The sequence below is a fragment of the Entamoeba invadens genome, assembly GCF_000330505.1.
Source record: "Entamoeba invadens IP1 unplaced genomic scaffold scaff_1105074726711, whole genome shotgun sequence".
Classification (NCBI taxonomy): domain Eukaryota; phylum Evosea; order Mastigamoebida; family Endamoebidae; genus Entamoeba; species Entamoeba invadens.
The window spans coordinates 1,200,707-1,214,177 of NW_004443648.1; the positions used below are offsets into that span (position 1 = coordinate 1,200,707).

The 13,471-nt window shown below is 27.9% G+C and overlaps 3 protein-coding genes across 3 annotated transcripts; all 3 read left to right on the plus strand.

The window, feature by feature from the left end:
* Nucleotides 1-2,720: 2,720 nt before the first annotated feature.
* EIN_061500 (hypothetical protein) lies at nt 2,721-4,063 on the plus strand (the record flags this gene model as incomplete). Its single annotated transcript, XM_004260288.1, has 3 exons — nt 2,721-2,886; nt 2,929-3,302; nt 3,443-4,063. 3 exons carry the CDS (start codon nt 2,721-2,723, stop codon nt 4,061-4,063), a joined length of 1,161 nt encoding a protein of 386 aa, XP_004260336.1.
* A 1,771-nt stretch (nt 4,064-5,834) lies between these two features.
* EIN_061510 (hypothetical protein) lies at nt 5,835-7,802 on the plus strand (the record flags this gene model as incomplete). The annotated part of the gene is made up of 1 exon (XM_004260289.1): nt 5,835-7,802. One exon carries the CDS (start codon nt 5,835-5,837, stop codon nt 7,800-7,802), a length of 1,968 nt encoding a protein of 655 aa, XP_004260337.1.
* A 697-nt stretch (nt 7,803-8,499) lies between these two features.
* Nucleotides 8,500-8,916, plus strand: EIN_061520 (heat shock protein, putative; the record flags this gene model as incomplete). Its single annotated transcript, XM_004260290.1, has 2 exons — nt 8,500-8,705; nt 8,802-8,916. The coding sequence occupies 2 exons, from the start codon at nt 8,500-8,502 to the stop codon at nt 8,914-8,916; spliced, it is 321 nt and encodes a 106-aa protein (XP_004260338.1).
* Between the last annotated feature and the right edge of the window lie 4,555 nt (nt 8,917-13,471).

Genomic DNA, 13,471 nt, shown 5'->3' on the forward strand with positions numbered 1-13,471 from the left:
CTATAAAACATCAATTTAAGTCGAGAAAAATGGCCGTTTTGGATACATTATACAATGCATGACAAAAGAATAATAAATTGTATAGTAATTTAAATTAAAAATCAAACTATAATTAATCAACTTGTGAATTATATAACTGATAGTAAATTTATTATATATTTTATGATTGATTATAACAATAATAATATTAAAACTAAACCAAATGAACAACTACACAAATATAATTAAATTGAACCAAGCATGAACAGCCTTGATTATGCCATTTCATTTCTCATCTGCAACTTTCTCCTTCTCGTGTCTGTCGTTAATGCCTGGGTACATTAAATTCAATCATAGGAGACGATGCTTAATATAACTTGTTTCTGATATCGACATTGCACCTTGTGATTGAGTTGTAAGTTGTCTCGTGGATACCTGATGCTTCCATGCCAATAAATGATGGCTGAAAGAGTGCTTCTGGACATCTGAATCTCTCGTTTCCAATGGTAATGATTTCACCATTTGATAGTTAATGTGATTTCTTAAATTCTGATGATGGGGAAGCCTTCTGCATTTCTCTGTTGATGTCAAGAGCAACGTAGTAAACACTTATCTGTGTTTGTAGTTCACAAAATAATTAGTTTATGTATTTTATTTTTATTTATAAACATGGAAAACAAGTCTTTTGTTTTTAATTTATTACTATGAATGAAACAAAATTACGTGTACTTTCAGAAAATAACAATAAAAACACAAGAAAAATAAGATAATTTGCAACAATTTGTCTTGGATTATTATGTTAGTTAGAAGTGTTTTTATTTGAACTTTAAATTCGATTGTAATCCATCTCTAATTATTCGACTCTATTTAATTCTTCTTGTTTTTTTTTGTCAAGTATGTTTCTGTTTTTCGATAATTATTTTTATTTTTATATACAACAACATTATATTACCATTTATTGAAATAAATATATTATTTAAATAATTATTGATAGTAGAAGAAAAATATAATCGATACTAAACACAATCAGTTTAACCTTAGGAAGTCACTCGTTTTTGCCAATTTTTTTTGCTGGAAAGGGAAAACTGGATATTTTCTATCCAGATCCTTTTGTAAAAAATAAAAAAACAAAATGAATAACAATAAAATTAAGCTATCTTTTCAAGCATTCACCACATAAAACGCGATTGTAATCACCACATGACCAAGTGGGTAATGTTGCACTACAAATGTCACTACAGGCAGTTGTTTTTTTCTTTGCAATCGTGACAATATCCAGAAAAATAGCTAGATAAAAGGGTGAAGCTTCTTTTGAATTGGTTTTTTTATTATCATTATTTACACATTGTTTTATTGCCACACAAATAAAAGCTTTCGTTTCGTTGACATCAATGGGATACCATTTTTCTAGTTCTTTTCTGATTAGCATACAAATTTGTGTTTTCAGTGATTAACTCGAAGCATTTATAATTAAACAAATACATAAAGCAGTCGAGTTCCATGTTTATAATTGTTGTTGGTTTCATGTTGCCACTTTTATCATGTAAAAAATATAGAATTGAGGTCGTCTTCTGTAAACTTGACATTTTTCCAACACAATTGACAGTTTGGATTAACACAATTTTCATGTTTATCGACAACTTCATCCCGATAATTATCTTCGTGATTTTCGTCGCTTAAAACATTGTCACTATCACAACTTTCTGACTCTTCCATTTCTTCTTTTTCCATTTTGTTTTTTGTTGTTTTTTTTTATTTTTTTATTTATAAAAAAGCGATTTAAAAATAAATATTCAATCTTGATATAAAATATCGAGATTTCTCTTCCTAAGGTTAAAAAACCAATTTTCTTAAAACTATTATCAATTGTGTTGTTGTATTTATTAAAAATAATAAAATCGTTTACTAATAAGTTTCTATTATAATTATTATATTAAAGTAGTTGTGTATATATTAAAAATACGACAAAAAAGTTGTTTTGTTTATTTCGTTTTAATTGAGAAATTTGAATCAATTTTTATTTTTTTGATGGATTTCAAAAAGTAGCAATAGTATATTTTTACAATTATTTATTACTTATTGTAAATTTTTGTATATTAATTTGGATTCAAGACAACAAAAAATATATTTATCCATCGAACGTTTGAAAATAATTCCACTCAATGAAACATAAAAACAAGCTAATTATCCAATTTTAAATTAGTTTCACCAATAAATATAATCAATAATAACAATGAAAATTAGTTATAATTTGTATTATTTTAAAATAAATATAATCTAAAGTATAAATTAAATTTATAATGATTTTTTAATTAATTTTAATTATTTTTATATAATTCAATAATATTTAAAAAATTTATTCATTGATCGTTTTTAATAGTAATATTATTATTTATTATATATATGTAAATCATTGTAATATTATAATATGTTAAATTAAAACAATAAATTTCAATCGCAAACATTTTTATCGAATTAAAAAACATAAACCTTATGCAAGAAGACGAGATTGTTGGCACATTTAAATGGAAGAAAGAAGGAGAAGCACCAAAAAGCTCACGACACGTTAAAGCTTCGCCTGATCCGACTTACTCGTTTGATCCCAAAGGAAGTAATTTAACTGAAGTTGAGTGTTTTAGGTTGTTTTTTGTGAAGAGATAACAAATAACCTTTTATTGTTTTCAAATAAAAAAATAGCCAAAGAACATAAGACTGATGATAACAAACTTTCTAAAACGAGCATGCTGAGGTACCTAGGAATTCTTCTCTACATGGGAGCTCACCATGATGTCATTAATCCCGTGGAAGAGCTTTGGTCAATCGATCACGGAAAATCTATTTATAGAAATAGCATGCCACGGGACATGTTTAAATTCATTTCTTCACACATCGAAACTTACGATGTGGGTTAGCCAGATGATGTTTGTGATGATGCATCAGACACTTCAGATGATGGGGATGTCGAAGAGAAAGAGGAAGCTGACAACGGACCAGAAGGAGAGTATTTCAACTGTGCGGAATATTCAGATCGAGATTTCAGAGATCTCTCTGAAGAGCAACTCAGGAAAGATGTCAGAATCAAAAGGGGCATCGTTGGTAGTGGAGTTGTTAAAGTCGTCCCTGCAATAACTCCAAATGCACATGACAGCTTTTCTAAAATTAGAGTGATTTTAGATAAGTTTATTTCTAACCTTGTCAACCAAACCTATTACAAACCTAGTAATAGTGTTTCGGTTGACGAACATTTGTGTTCTTATAAAGGGCATATGTGGGCTAAGGTGTTTATTAAGTCTAAGCCTGGACGTTATGGTATAAAGTTTTGGGTTTGTTCTATTTTTACCAAATGAGTTTTATTTATGAAGTCAAAAATGACGAATAGTTATTATTGGTTTGACATGTATGATCAAATTTAATAATTTAATTATTTGTTTATTTGAGTTATTTATAGTTTTCTAACTTGTAGATGTGTGCTGACTGTGAGACAGGAATGACTCTAAACCTCCAAATGTACTGTGGTAAGTGTGGTGGTAAGGAGGACAATCAGGGCTTTAGAGTGGTCAGGGACATGGTGCTACCCATGTTATGCCGTGGTAACAAGTTTACCGTTGTGTGTGACAACTTCTTCTGTACGTTAAGGTTGTCACACTACCTTGCTTCATGTGGGTGCCAACTTTTGGGAACCATGAGGATTAATAGGAAAGAACTTCCTGACAAAGCCAAGGCAATCAAAGGGAGAACTCCCGATACCACCATCTTTTTCTCGAAAGGAAAGTGTAAGCTCATCTCTTACTTCAACGAGAAAAAGAAACTGGTATTGGTCTTGTCAACCTGCCACGAAAAGAATGAAATTGAAGTCGTCAAGCAGGATGTGTTCATTGGCAAAAAAATGACAATACACAAACCCCAGCCCATCCTTGATTACAACCACAAAATTGGTGGGGTTGACACTGTGGATCAGATGACCAGGTATTATACGTGTAGACGTCGAACAAACAGGTGGAACATCAGGGCTTTATATGATATGATTGATATAGCTGCCTTAAACGCATATAAAACGTACTCAAATTACCACCCTTGCAAATGAGTGGATTTTTTGAACAATCTTTCTGGTGCTTTAATGAAAATGAAATGATTTTTCTATTTTGTTTGGTTTTTTATAAAGTAGGAACTGTTTATTTCATTCAATACGTGCTTTTTTATTGAACCTCGAAAAAAATTATCGTGAAATAAAATAAAAATAGGGGTCATTATACCATTTTTTTTCTTTTTTACTTATGGATAAGTTTTTTAAAACTTGTGTTATAACAACATCGTGATGTCGTTACTCAACACCATAAACAACCGTTGGTAAAGTATATGCATGAGTATTATGGTGATAATGGTGTTATAATAATGTTTGTTGATAATTCTATCAAATTGTAAATTTATTATTACAAAACTATAATTTATTAAATTTCCATTTTAATAAATAATATTTTTTATTATATAATATAGTTCAAAATATTTTTTTATTATTTGTTAAGTTTTTTGCTATTTGTTTTTTTGTTTATAATTTCTATTATCCCTTTATTTTTAATTTAAATTATTTGTTTGTTGCCCAAAAATGCATAATTTAAAAATGCATAAACAGTGAATGCAAAATAAGCATTTGATTACCATATACAATAACATTTATATGAAAATGATAATATCAAATCAATTTTGCCCTTTGTTTTTGTTTGAAAATGATAAAAAAATAAAATAACAAATAATGAATTCATATCTTGCTTCTTTGACAGTGGCACGACTTGAAACCCAACAGGTGACCATAAAACCTCATGGTGATCAAAGTTTATACAAACGCGACTATATTGACTGTTTAAGTCATTTTCGAGAATTTTTCTCGATTTTGTGATTTTTGATACTTTTGAAAATGTATTTTAGATATTTTTTGTTTATTTTATACTTATGTTCTCTAAGATTTTTTTTTCAAAGTCGGAACAAACAAAAGTGTCTTTTCGTCTTATCTTTTTGTATCATAAAAAAATAGCAAAACCCAATTTTTTAAATTATTGTATTTTTCAAAGTTTACAAAAAAATCTATTTAATTTCCCTTGTAATTGTTTTTGAGATCAATTGCATATTGAAATTTCAAGACACCTCAAAGTCTATGCTTTATTATTTTTTCTTTGTTAATTTATGATGTAATTGATTTTGAATATTCCAGACCAGTATGTTTTATGATGCAATTTGGTCTTTGTTATATTTTATAATTAATTTTATTATTGTAATAGGTTGTGGACATCTCAATAAATTTTTGATCTGACTTTTCCATTGAACTGTGACTTGTTTCTGAAAGGATCAAGCAAAAAAGTGAACCTTTGTTCATCCCAACTTCAACAAAAAATTCACTTTTTTTACTATAATTTATAAAAATTTACTATAAAAATTTACTAGAGCCGTCGTTCCAGGGTGTCTAGCTTTTTTTGAAAAAATTAAAGAAAAAAGAGTCACATTTACATTACAATTGACTAAGATTTTTATTTTTTTACAAATTTTGATTTTTCCCGTCCTCGAAGGGTTAAAAACCTACAAATAAACACTTTTTATATAAAAGTCTTGAACATGATTTATTCAATTAAATAATAAAAGTTTGGTTTAATTACTGTAATATATTAATAAAAAATTGTATTATAATGTGTCAATGAATAGTTTATATTGTAAATTAACAATCTATTAATACAACAATTTAAACCAATTATTTTAAAATAACAGTTCAAAAAAACACGACAATTAATTTATCGTTTAATTAATAAATAATTTACCAGTTATTTAAATTAAAAAAAACGATAAAAACAAAATCAGATTGTGAACCAATGGAGTTATTGCTTCTTTTCATGATACTTTTATCAGTGGTTTCGGCAGAAACAAATATCCTTGTAAATCCATCATTTGAAATAATGGATGGCAATAAAGTAAAAAATTGGTCTCTTTCATCATCAGCAACAGTACATACAACGGATAAAAAGGATGGTTTACAGTCAATAAAAATAAAGGGTACGTCAAAATTGGAATATGTGAGTCAAAAAGTGTCTTTGGAAATAGGTTTTCAGTATAAAGTTTGTTGCAATGTTAAATTAGACGCAAATTCAAATAAATTCTTTGCGTTTGCTATTGAAGAATCTTTCAATAACACTTGGATAACTGGATCATACAGCCCGCGATACAATCAAACGAATGGATGGGAAAAATTGTGTTTTAATACGAACACAATCAAAAATGAAACTCACACATACACAAACATATACTACGTCGTTAAAGACACCTCAGGTGTTGCTCTTGTTGATAGTGTATCAGTGACCAAATTTACATCTTTTCTTGAAAATGTCGAAGTGGTAAGTTACAGACAAGAAGTCCATGACTCTCACAAGACCTTTGAAGTATATGTAAAGCAAAATGCATCGTCTCTTATTGATCTTCAACATCTTAAAATAACAGTGTCGATTTTTAAAAGTGGTGTTTTTAAAAAGACTCAAACTGCTTATGCGACTGGTACGGTGACCAAATTTTTGTTTGAAAACGAATTCAGCGTTAAAGGAATTTATGAGGTGACTGCAGAGTTGTTGTATGTGCCTGAAAACACCAAAGAAGTTGTAAAAACAAAATTTAATCGAGTCATTGATAAACAACAGAAATACACATTTGATAAATATGGAAGAGTTCTTGAGAATGGAGTACCCATACTACCCATTGGTATGTATTACTCTTCAATAACAGAAGATGAAATGGACCAACTTATAACAACACACATCAATATAATGATGCCTTATGGTCGGCCGTCAATCAAAATATTGGATTTAATGAATTCGAAATATGGAGAACGATTAAAAGCGCTGATAACAGTAAAAGATTTATACTCTTACAATTTAGCGTCTTGTAATGTCACAAAGGATTATTATAATGTGGAATACAAAAAGTTGCTAACGTTTATAGAGACGTATAAAGATCATCCAAATGTGTTTGCGTGGTATGTTGACGACGAAACTCCATTGTGTGGAATTGATGAAATGACCAATTTGACTATGACTATTAGAGATAAAGACCCCGATCATCCGTGTTATTCAGTATATTATCAGTATTTGGATACCGTGCAATACCTCCCGTCTTTTGATGCGTTTGGTCTTGATATATATCCAATCAACGAATCTACAGTGTATTCTGTGTATAATCTTCAAAATAAAATAAATAATGATGTTATGGGAACACGTTCCACTTGGCCGGTAATACAAGCAATGAACTGGATGTCGTACGCCCTCAAAAACCCGGAAAAATACGGAAACAGAAACACAAGAGCACCAACATTGCAGGAGTTGCGAGTGATGAGTTGGTTGGGTTTTATTGGAGGCGCAAAGGGGGTGTTTTATTATTCATATTTCGATTTTGTGTATATGGACGATAAAGGTGATCCTTTTATGAACAGATGGTTTGATTTGACAGTCGCAACAAACGAAATTTATAACATGAGGGATGTCATCCTTTCTGTTGAAGAAACGTCACAATACACCGTGGAGGTAGAGACGGATCGTGTGTTGTATTTGAAAAAAAGAGTAAAGAATTATGATTATATTATTATTGCAAATGCAGACGAAAAAGAAAGCAGAAGCGCTACTGTTTATCTTCCAAATAATAAATGTGAAAGAATAATGGGAAATGGAAAAATCGATAAAACTGAAGAAAAAGTCAATATTAAATTGGAACCAATTGATGTGTTTATATTGAAAATGGAGTCGGCCTCTTTAGGCGTTGTTGTGTCATTTGCATTTTTAATTTTGTTCGTATTTTGATCTGAAAGTTCATTATTTAATGATACAATTTGTTCCAATTTTCGTTTTTTTTGAATTATTACTGTTTTGATAAAAATTAGTGCAAGTTAAGCAAAAATGTGGTGGCTAAGTAAAGTAATTTTTCAGGAAGTCACCCTATATTTAATCTAAATTATTTAAAAAGTTTTGGGATAAAATTTTCAAAAATTGTTAAAAAAAAGTAGTATTGGATTGTCTACAAGTTAAAATGATAAACAATCAAAATATATTTTATTTTATGTTAGTCGATTTACATTCACATAGACTTAAATTTGATGTAAAAATAACTCAGATTGTTGGATTTTGAAATAAAAATATAATCCTGAAATTTGTTTTGTCGTTCCTGTTGTTTTTTTTAAATATGAAAAATATTTAAAATAAATAAAAGTGTTATTACAGTAGAAATTCTATCGGTGTGTGATTCCATCGGTGTGTGGTTTTGACCAATCAAAAGTGACCTACACACCGATAGAATATAATGATTTCCCACACATTTGGCACCAAACCCCGCAAAAATAATGTCAATTGCAATTTTGTTTTTATTTTAAAAGAGTAAAGACTTGGTAATAAAAACTTAAAAAGAGAAAAATTATCAAACAAAAATAAATTCAAAAAAGATAACAAAAGAAAAGCAGAAAATGCTCCTCTCAAAATATCAAACTTTAAATGATAATAAAAAATGCACCGACTTCCACACACCAATCACAAGAGCACGCTTGTGATTGGTGTGATGACAAAATTGATACCACAAAACTTAACAATTTCAGCAAGGAAGTCACAGATATTTACGACACATGCATACAACCAGCCAGGCGTGCTCATCCAAGTTTTCGAGGGCGAGGCATCTATGACATCACACTGCAACCTGCTTGGAAAGTTTGGGTTGTTTGGTATCTTATTAGCACCACATGGAGTCTCACAGTTGAAGTCACATTTGACACAAATGCAAATGGAATATTAAACGTGTCGGCTGAAAACGAGACAACAGGAGAAAAAACTCTCAAAGGCACAGGTGGACAAGATGGTTGCAGACGCAAAGAAGTTCAAGGCGGAGGACGGCAAGATGATAACTATTGAGGCTAAAAATCGACACTAACTTGCTACTGTGTAATAACACAGTGAACAAGCAAATTTTTTCAAGGTTATCAACAGAAGATAATGCAGCAATCGAGGCTGATGTCAAAGACGTACTTGAGTTGTAAATTGACAAGAATCTGCACCAAAAGTCCATTTGTTTAAACAAAAACACAATGCGTTGTTCTTATTCTAAACAACTAAACAATTTAAAAAATCACAATATTATTTTATGTTTACACGTGTCGCGTTTTTTTCTCAAAAAAAACAAAAAAATACATTTTGTCATTTTTCTAGATTGTGGATAGTTTTACAAATTTCATTATTTTTTAGTTTTTTTGCCAGAAATAAAAATAGAAAAGAAAAAAAATTTACACACCTTGGGAAAACCATTTTCATAACTCCACACATCGATAGAATTTTTACTGTAGTGTAAAAATAATATTAGCATTAAAAAAAAATTAAATTAACAAACTATATTTTGAAAAGAATAAATAAAATTTGTTATTTTATAAATAGAAAGTGTTCGGATTCAAATGTTTTTAATTAAATGGAAAATTTTGTGAGAAAAATTTGGGTTGTGTCTTGTACTTTTTAGTTCTGTTTTTTTTTCAAGTTGGGTTTGTAAAAAAACATAAAAATAAATGTAACTTGATTTTGGCAACTTATTACCAAGATCCTAATACATAATTGATCTTATATTCGAGAAGTTGTGTCGCCTATCTTTATAACCAACCAGATTCACAAATAAATAAAAGAAAGCCACAAAAAAATGTTAAATTATTGTTTTCAAAAATAAAGAAAAAAAATACTTGCATATTATTTTTTTTACATTGAATTTCATACGTTGGCTAAATTTTATACTATTCTCTTCAGGCAACAAGTTTTATTGTTTAAATTAATAATATGTTGATTAATATTTAATAAAATGATAAACAGATATAATAACTATGTTATGTTATTTTGAAATTTAAGTAATATTTAATACACTTTTATAATAATTCAATTTAATTAAAAAAACTAAAAAGAGCCGATTACTCGTAAAAAGTAAGACTTATTATTCAACTGTTACGATTTTAATATAACACAAATAAATGAACTGTTATAATTACTTTAACATATTAATGTCGTAAACAATGAAACGTTTAAAGTTTTATTCGTCAAAATATATCAAAAACTTGCAATTAAAAAGACTTTAGCATTAATCATTATGTGTAAAAATGCAGACCACAAATTCAAAACAAAAACATTTTCAATGCAAGCAGTAATAACTTTGGAAACACTGTAGTTATTAAATTACTTTAATGTGTCTGAAACATTGGAGCATTCATAAAAGCCTTTTAATAGATTCAGAAAACAATATTGCCAACGAGTCGGATTAATTTCGCCTTTTTAATTTTCGCCTTTTTATTTTTTGCCTTATTTTCTTCAATAAAAATTCAACAAAATGTAAAAACATTTGAAATATAAAAATATAGAAAAATAAAATTTACAAAAAAATAAAAAACTATATATATTAATATCTTTTAACAATTGATACAATAAATACACAAAACTTATTTATTTTTTGTATTTTTTCATTGCACGTTTTATTTTTTTCGCTTTCTCATAATCACTTACTCTTTTTTTCTTTGGTTTTTTTTTGTTGTTAATTTTTTCTTTTTCTTTTTTGGATATTTCTTTTTGTTTTTTTATTAACCATCGATCTTTTACTGTTTATAATTAGTTGAGCATTTTCATTTTCTTCCATTTCCATATCAACATTTTGGTTTTCTTTATCGACTTCAATTTTTTCCTCAAATAAAACACAATTGGTTTCATCTGAATAAACACTTTCATTATTATCTGTTTCATTTAAATACCCCAAAATTTGCATGTTTGTTATCAAATCATTTTCTTGTTCAACTTCAATTTTTGCACATTCAGAGTCCAAATCAAAGTATATTTGCATTTTCTTTTTTGAAAGTTATTTTGTACATTTTTCTAAAAAAATAATAACATCAATTTTGTTTTCTCCAAACAACTCTTTTTGAAGTTCTGATAAAGTAACGTTTTTTTCTATCATTTGTAATTTTTGTCGAGTCTTTTCCAATTCTTTTTCAAACAAATAAAAATGCAAATCTATAGATTTTTGGAATGAAAACAATTTATCTAAAAATTTGTGTATTGGGGGATGTGGGATACAAACAAATCTGTTTAGAGAAGAATGAAAGCTCTCTGCCCGATTGTTGGTTCTTTCTGAAAGACCAAATACTGACCAATATTTCATTTTGAATACTCCATATTTATAATTTGCTTCAAAGTAATTTAATATTTGTTTCACATCATCATCATCATCATGCATTACATAATCTTTTATTTTGTTGAATGCGTTTTTAATCATATTAATTGGAAGATAAGCAAGCGCCATCAACATTTTAACTATTGTTTTAAATATGTCGCCATTTTTGAAGCGATTTGAAAGTCCGAGTGTTATTACTCTGCGATAAATAGATTGACACAAATGGAAATGACAACACTTCACTATCACTTCGTCGCCGAAAATATCCTTAAAAAACACAATTTCAAAATCACCCATTATAACTACATTTTTGTGAAATAATGGATAGTTGCATATTGTCTCTATTTTTTGAAACAGGATTTTGTACTCATTCTTTGACTTGGATGTTAGGCAACAATAAAATATGGGAAAAGACTCGTTATTTTTAAGTCCATGGATCGTATATAATTGCTGAAAAAGTTCTAAAATTTAATAAAAACACAAATTTTGATTAAATGTTATTGTATATTTTACTAAAAACTTTATTTATTATATATATATTTTAACAATTAAATAATGTTTATAATTTGAACAATAAATAATTTTATATATTATTAATAAAAAAATGTTTATAATTAAATATAGTTTATTTATTAAAATTAAAACTATAAAACAAATAATTGTTACTTTTTTACAAATATGTAACAAACTTGGGCACGACTTGAATGTGCCATCCATCAAAATGACACTGCATTGTGTAATAAATTCAAAATATTCTATTTTACCAAAAATAAGCATTTTATCATCTCTGTATAATAACATTTCTTGTTCTTTTCTAGTAAATCTAATTTCAGAAATAGTTTTGGGATTATCTGAACTATTTTTTGTTGTATATACAATATGTTCACATGCCGATAATCTTTTGGAAGACCCAGTAATAAAAGCTTCAGCTACAATTTCTTTTGTAGTTTTTAATTTGGAACTTTCTTTTGTTGATTCACTTTTCAAATTTAAAACACATTTTTATCGAAATATGCAGTAGAATCGTGGTCGTGTGGTAATCCTTTAAATTTACCAATATCCTCATATCCAATAGGATTTCCAGAATTATCGAAAAGCAGTTTAATTCTTTTTTTGCATTTTTCATAATCACATTTAAAGATGATTCTTTCTTTATCTACTGATCTATACTTATATCCATCTACGTATGGTTGTTTTTTCCCTTTGTTTGAGTCAATCATTTCAAAATTTGGTGGAACAACTGGGGTTTTGATATCCATTGATTTTTATGTTTATCTTTTAATTGATAAATAATATTGATCTACTTTAATATAAACTATTTTATAAGTTTTAAACCTAATGTGTTACATAAAAATTATATTAAAAAAAATAATTAAACTTGTTATTATTTATAATGTATGATTAATACACATGTTTAATAATATTATTTGTTTAATTTAACAATTATATATCAAAAAATTAATTTGTGTTAAATATAAATTATTTTTCTATATTTTTATATTTCAATACATTTTACATTTTGTTGAATTTTTATTGAAAAAAATAAGGCAAAAAATAAAAAGGCGAAAAATAAGAAGGCGAAAAATCATTCTCCCATTGCCAACGAGTGTGTTATTTTCTAATAATAACAAAAGCATCATCGGTACATAAATTTTAATTAACATTTACCAGGACTTTATTGTTTCATTCAAAAACCTCATTTTTATTTTTGGAAATAACAACTGTCTATGCGAATATAAAAAGTTCTTTCAACAATAGTACTTTGATTTTTTGTTTAATCAAGACGACAAAATATTGTGCAAGAAATGCTTGGCGACAGTTTAATACTTGCTGTTATATATAGTTAAGTACGTTGGAAAAAAAACCGTTACGCATTCAAAATGACAGTAAGTTGTTACATTTTTATTGGAAATAGCAGTACAAAACAATGTGAAACACTTTTAAGAATAACAATATCATATTGAACTTCACTTGCCTCGTAATGTTGGAGACAAAATTTTGGCGCGCATTGAGCATACGTTGTTAACCCAACAGCAAACACAACACGTTTTGAAGAAAGTGGGAATAATGGCGAACATAACACAACTAAAATTAACCAATTTATTGATAAAATTAAAACATGACCTCACCACGTTTGCTTATTATAAAGTACAAGAAATTGTTACGGCGATGACAAATTTCAAATTTGTAATTATAATTTAACGAATAATCGACAAAGGTGTAATAAACATTCAACAATTAATGTAATATTTTTTATTTTATACACAGAATATTTTATGCAGAATTCTTTACACAG